Source organism: Rhinolophus sinicus, linkage group LG02, assembly GCF_036562045.2.
Source record: "Rhinolophus sinicus isolate RSC01 linkage group LG02, ASM3656204v1, whole genome shotgun sequence".
NCBI lineage: Eukaryota > Metazoa > Chordata > Mammalia > Chiroptera > Rhinolophidae > Rhinolophus > Rhinolophus sinicus.
Genome location: NC_133752.1, coordinates 193820900 through 193826899, shown reverse-complemented (window position 1 = coordinate 193826899; position 6000 = coordinate 193820900). Strand labels below are relative to the sequence as shown.

General features: G+C 45.5%; 1 protein-coding gene across 6 annotated transcripts in view; it reads left to right on the top strand.

The window, feature by feature from the left end:
- Nucleotides 1–466: 466 nt before the first annotated feature.
- MRTFA (myocardin related transcription factor A) overlaps nucleotides 467–6000 on the top strand; it is a 177123-nt gene continuing 171589 nt past the window's right edge. For 4 of the 6 annotated variants that reach the window (XM_074326442.1, XM_074326441.1, XM_074326440.1 and 1 more), the window contains exon 1: nucleotides 467–1129. In XM_074326442.1, coding sequence (XP_074182543.1) covers nucleotides 568–1129 — 562 coding nt within the window. In that variant the 5' untranslated portion in view covers nucleotides 467–567. The remainder of the gene's footprint in view (nucleotides 1130–6000) is intronic. The other 2 variants (XM_074326447.1, XM_074326445.1) reach the window with 2 other exon arrangements.

The following is a 6000-nucleotide window of genomic DNA, read 5'->3' as shown; positions in this document are numbered from 1 at the left end:
TGGCCTCAGTGCCTAATGCAGGAGACCCGCGTACACACACACACACACACACCTACATCCCTGCGTTACAGGAGTGGGTGCCGGAGAGAGCAGGACATCAGTATTTGAGAATTTTAGAGTTGCAAGAGTCATCTAGTGCAGCCCTCCCTTTCACAGATGCTTTTCCTTGAGTCTCCTAATACACAAGCTTCTGGGTTCATTCAGCCCGTTTCCTTCTCGAATACAAAAGCACTTTCGCTGTTGATGATCTCAACATTCCAGGCAGGTAGGGAGGGGTAGGTAGGTGTCAGTACCCTCCCATTTATCGTTGGGGACTCGGGCAACTGGCCCCAGTGGGGCGGGGGCTGTAACGGGAATTCAGGGCTCCGGGCCAGTGCGAAATTTATTGTCTCCTTTTGGGAAATGTGAAAGTAAAGTAATCCATTTATTAGCCCCAGGAGGGACCCTTCAGCCCTTTAGAAAGATGAGTACGGGGTCCGGAAGATTAATGCAGTAAAAGAGCTCGTGGCATTGACCCTTTGGCAACTTCGCGAGGTCCAGCCGGGTCCCCCGCCCTTCTCTGGACCAATGGGCTGCGGCCTCTTTAAGGCCGCACAGCCCCGCCCCCGGCTCCTCGCCGACCTCCTCCCACCTCCTCGCCGCTGCTCGGCCAGTTCCAGACTTCCCTCAGCGATGAGGTCATCTTCCCACTGCCCATTGGCTGTGGTGGACCGTCAGTCACAGGAAGTCCCGCCTCCATTATCAACTCCTTCGTGCCCCTCCCTTCCTCGCTCTTCCCGTAGCCCGCCAGGCCGGGCCGCCACAAGACCTTTGATTGGTCAGCGCCGCTGTCACTTCTCCAGCAGGCGGCGTGGAAGGCTGGAGGCGGGTGGGGTGGGAGGGTCCGCAGCTTCCGTGGCTGAAAGGAGCCGGCGGCGGCCGTGTCTGTGGTGGCCGCGGCGGCGGCGGCGAGAGCAACCGTCCCATCTCCCCCTCCCCTTCGGCTCCGCTCGCCACACGCCCTCCGCTCGCGCCGATTCTCCGCAGCTCCACGCGCCCTGGCTGAACGTTGAGCCTCTGGAGGAGACGCGCGCTGTCAGAGCAGGAACGGGGACAGCCGCGGAGCCCGGGCCAGGAGGAGAACGAGGCGGTGAGTGAGAGTCCAGCCAGAGACCCCTCCCCCACCGCGGCGTCGCCCCGCCCGAGCATCCTTTCTCCGCAAGACCGCGCTACTCGCGCCCTCGGGTGGGGGGAGTCGGGCGGGGTCGGCCTTGGGCCCCCACCGGCTCTGTCCCTCCCACCGCCGCCCCGCCCCTCCGGGTCCCGGTGGGTGAGCCGGGCGGGTGGCGCGGGGCGCGGCCCTGCACCTGTGCGTTGCCTGGTCGGCTAAGCGGGTGGGGAGACACCTAGGTTCCCAGCCGTCTTGCGACCCGGGCGGATGATGACTACAGGGACCCGCTGTCCGGCGCTTTCCCCGGAATCTCGTGCGAATCCTCAGGATCCATGTGCAATCCCAAGGTTCCCAGGCAAGGAAGGCTCACCTGGACTTGTTAATGCCTGTGTAGCAACCCGAATGCCTCCAGGTGTAAGGGCTCTGGCAGGTTCGAAACTTGACTGTCAAGAACTTTACCCTCTTAGAAAGTGTCTGTCAGGACGCTTTGATTACACCCCTACCCTGGCCGGTACATAGGAAGCATTGATACTCTAGGGCTAGGGCTGGACCTTTCTCGAGTCAGGTTCTCAAACCTGCTGTTTGTCCGCTGTGTAATCTTGGGCCTCAGTTTCCTCATGAGAAGAATATGGATAATATCTATCACGTGAGGTCGTTGTACGTTGAGAACGACTGGTAAACCAGTTTGTATTTAAGCACCAGCCCAGCTTGGCTTTGTCAGGATTTCTCTGTTTTCTCACTATTGTAGAGCACCGGTTTGGTGGACGGTTAACTGTTACCAGGCTGTACTTGGCATAAAGTGTGTGTATACAGGAATGTGAAATACATCACTTAAATGTACTAATGAAATGGCACCTAGCTTCATGTGTTTTTATGTATTATTAAATCCATAAGATGTCTGAAATGGCCCCAAGTTGCTCGTTTTTGAGATCTTTTCAAGATCTTTTCTACCTGAAGCCAAAGCCTATAACATAACCTTTACTTTCAATAAGAAGTTAAATTTATGCGACTTTAAAGATTTAAAAGACCCCCCCAAAAAAAACTCCACATTTCACTTATGCAGTTTTACTGTTGAAAAGCAGCCACCTCCCAGGGATGAGGTGGTACAGCCAGCTGGCCCACAGCCCCGTGACTGCAGGGTGGGGAACCCTTGGCTGAAAGTTATTAAACTAAGTTTTGCCTAATGTCTTTTGCATTTTTCATAGTGAATCAAAGGGCTTTATGATACTCAGTTTCTTAATGAAACAATGAGAGAGAAACCATTACTGCTTTTTTCGAAAACACATGCAAAGAAAAACTGACTGTAGTCTAGTTCCAGCATTTGCTTCAGTTCTTTGCAATAACTGTTAAGAAGAGCCCCTGTTTAAAAAGCCTTCCAAAAGTTACATTCATTAGGATAATTTTTTTATTTGGAGTAAAGTTGTGAGATGGAAGAGTAATACGTACCCTGTAATTCAAAAGTATTTATTGCAGACTTTCCACGACCTTAGTTCACTGCCAAGTGCTATGAGGAAGGGATTCAAAAGCTGTGTAAAACAGCACCTCAGCCCATAAAGGGCAAAACCATAAAGTTTGGTTCACCCAGTAGTAATTACGGGTACTACTTAAGTAATGACTTTATTCACTAATTCATTGATTTATTCAACAAACTTTTGTTCCACGCCTGTAGTGTGCCAGGTGTTTTTCTAAAAGTTATGAAGGTTATGAAGGTAAGTGAGATGTGGTCCTTGCTCATGAGGAGCTCACACTCTAGTGGGAGAAGCAGAAAGCGACAGATAATCGTAACACACTGAAATAAAGTCTTAAGTACGAGCCCAGAACTGTATGGGAGACTCAAGGGAACTTTTCCTTTGGACTGCAAAGGGAAGATGGTGTTTGAGAGAGGAAGATCATTCCAAACAGATGTAACTGGGTTTAGAAAGATTTCCTGACAAATCTTCTGTCAGGTGTAAGTCCGATTGAAGACGGAGGAAACTGGCACTCCTTGATGCCCACTTTGTAACAGGCATTAAGTTAGGCTTTTAATGTATTACTTAATCCTCACAATAACCCTGTGAGGTAGAGTTTATCTCTACTTTAGGATAGGGAAACAGATTCAGGATAGTTTAATTTGTCTAAGGTTAGTGACAGAGCCAGGACTTGAAGCTCTGATTTACAAGGGTGGTATGCTCTTTTCCTTGAACTTTGTAGAAGTAAATATAAATGAGATCAGAAAATTCCACCTACATATATCATACTACATCTGTTACACATTACTTTCTGTGAAATAAATGTTCATACTTGTTGATTTAGAGTTGCTGAACTTGTGTAATAAATAAAGGCTATCTTTATCAAATGGTATTTATTTTATGCTTATAAATGTGGTGGCATTTGCTAAAAAGTGTGGCCCATGGAAACACGCAGTAAAAATGGAAGACTTGATATATACAGATTCTATACGGAGCCTTTTACAAAGTTGTTTTAAAAAGGTGTAAACTTTTCTTGAGACCGCAGCTTAAATATTCAAGTATACAAAGAAAAAGATATCAGACATACGACCAATTAAATAGACAATGAAGGGGTAAATAGTTTTGAATAATTAATTTTTACAAAGGGGAAATTAGAATTTTGAAGTCATATTAACAAAGATTATTGTATTGTGTTTGCAGAGACCATGATGGCAAGAGCACATACGAGACTAAGCTCCATAAGCTCAAGGGTATTTGTTTTATTCTCAGCTTCAAGAGCAATTCTTGGGACATAGTAGGTGCTCAGTAATATTCATTGAATAAAAGATGAACGTGAACAAATATATATTTACAATGAGTAGTGTGTGTATGAGTATAAATGCTAGGATTGATAGCTAGATTTGATTGACATAATATGGAACATTTTCGTCTGAGAATAAACTTCGTACAGGTTCATCAGAACCTATCAGAAGGTCTTTGAATGAGAAAAGGGAAGAAGACATTGATAGATTACAGATGAAGTGGTTTAGGTATGAGGAGTAGTTTATAAATGGATACATTTTGGACGAAAAGGAATATTGAATAAAGGGAATGGCCCACTCACAATTCAACAATATTTATTTCTAAGGCCTTACTGGAGTTTTGAGAATCAAGGAAACAAGGTCTGTCTGCTCTCGAGCTTCCAGTTTCAGAGAGTAGATGTGTTTGTTAGCTGTCTATTGTGTAACAAATTACTCCAAAAGTTAATGTTTAAGACAACAATAAACATTCTTTCTCACAGTTTCCGTGAGTCAAATTTGGGAGCAGCTTGGCTGAGTGGTTCAGGCTCAGGGTCTTTCTAAAGGTTGCAGTAATATGTCATCTTGGGTGTGGTCATCTGAAGGCTTGACTGAGGCTGGCAGGTCCTCTTCCAAGATGGCAACTCATGGCTGGCAAATTGGTGCAGACTGTTGGTTGGAAGTCTTAGTTCTTCTCCATGTGGGCCTCTCCATAGAGCTACTTAAATGCCCTCATGGCTGGCTTCCCCCAGGGCAAATAATCCAAGAGACCAAGTTGCACTGTCTTTTATGACTTAGCTTCAGAAGTCACATACCATCTTTCCTCCAGTATGCTGTTGGTCACACATTGTGGGAAGGGATTACGCAGGAATGTCACTACCAGGAGGTGAGAATCATTAGGAGCCACCTTGGAGGCTGGCTGCCTCGGTGGGTAGCATAGAAAAGTAAGTGTTGAAAGACGGTACAAAGTGCTGGCGGAGGGGAGGGAAGGATTCAGAACGTGAAGGTTACCGTTGGGGAGATGAGGGAATTGGAAAAGATTTAATTCTATTAACAGATAGTCACACATATTTATTGTGTTTATAGTGTGCCTTCCACATAGTAGACTAATACGTGGAAGTGAACGCTGTATTAGGGCCATCTAAAATGTTTGAAGTGTTCTAAGGCCAGCATTTACACTAAGGACAAATATTTGATCTCTGTGTGTAAGGTGAGGGTGGAGTAATTTTTCTGATATTGAAGAGAACAGTAATTTATCAGAGTGATAGGCAAGCATTTATAGAGTATAAGTAGTTAAGAGCGTAAGTACTCGAGCCAGACTTGCTGGGTTTGAATCCTGGCCCTACCACTTGCTACCTAGTGGTGTGACCTTGGGTTTGTGAATATGATTGCTACTTTTTCTTGCTACTTTTTCTTAGTGATTCACTAACTGTCAAATGGGGATAACAATGCTGCCTGCATTATATTGCTGCTATGAGTATCAAATAAGTTAAAAATATGCCAGGTGCTTGGAACAGCTTTATATGAATCATCGTCATCATCATCATCAATTTTTGGCAGTAGCATAGGACATGGGTGAATGAGGTTGGAGTCAGAGATGAATGAGTATAGAATGATGTGGGTATTCAGAAAGAGGCATTGAAGTGTCGATTGCTGCTTCATTATTGGTTTTTCCAGTTCAAGTACCAATGTCTGGATAATTTTTATTTCACGAACTAGAGCGAATCAGTGATTTTATTTAGCTGAACTCCATAATTAAAAGAAGACTTCAGGAGGTGCACAGTTGCCTGTTCAGGGCATATCATATCCTCTTGTCCCTCTTCAAATTACTGGGCCTTCTATCTGCAGAATGGGTTTAACCTGAAGCAGTACTTAAAGGTGTGTATACTTCAAAAGAGCTTAGTGGTAGAACTAGGACCTATAGTAAAAATACCTAGAATGAGAACTTTTGTGACTGAGTCACAAAAGAATCCACAGAGATTGTTAAAAATGCTGTGTCACGTCTATGAAGAGGAAAGATCATTGAACTTGGTGTTGCTGCAGGTGTTAAAGCAGAAATAGGGTGATCTGCCAGAGGCTTTGGTGGAGCTAATTGCCTGAGTTGCCTTCAGTTCTGTGGTTCAGT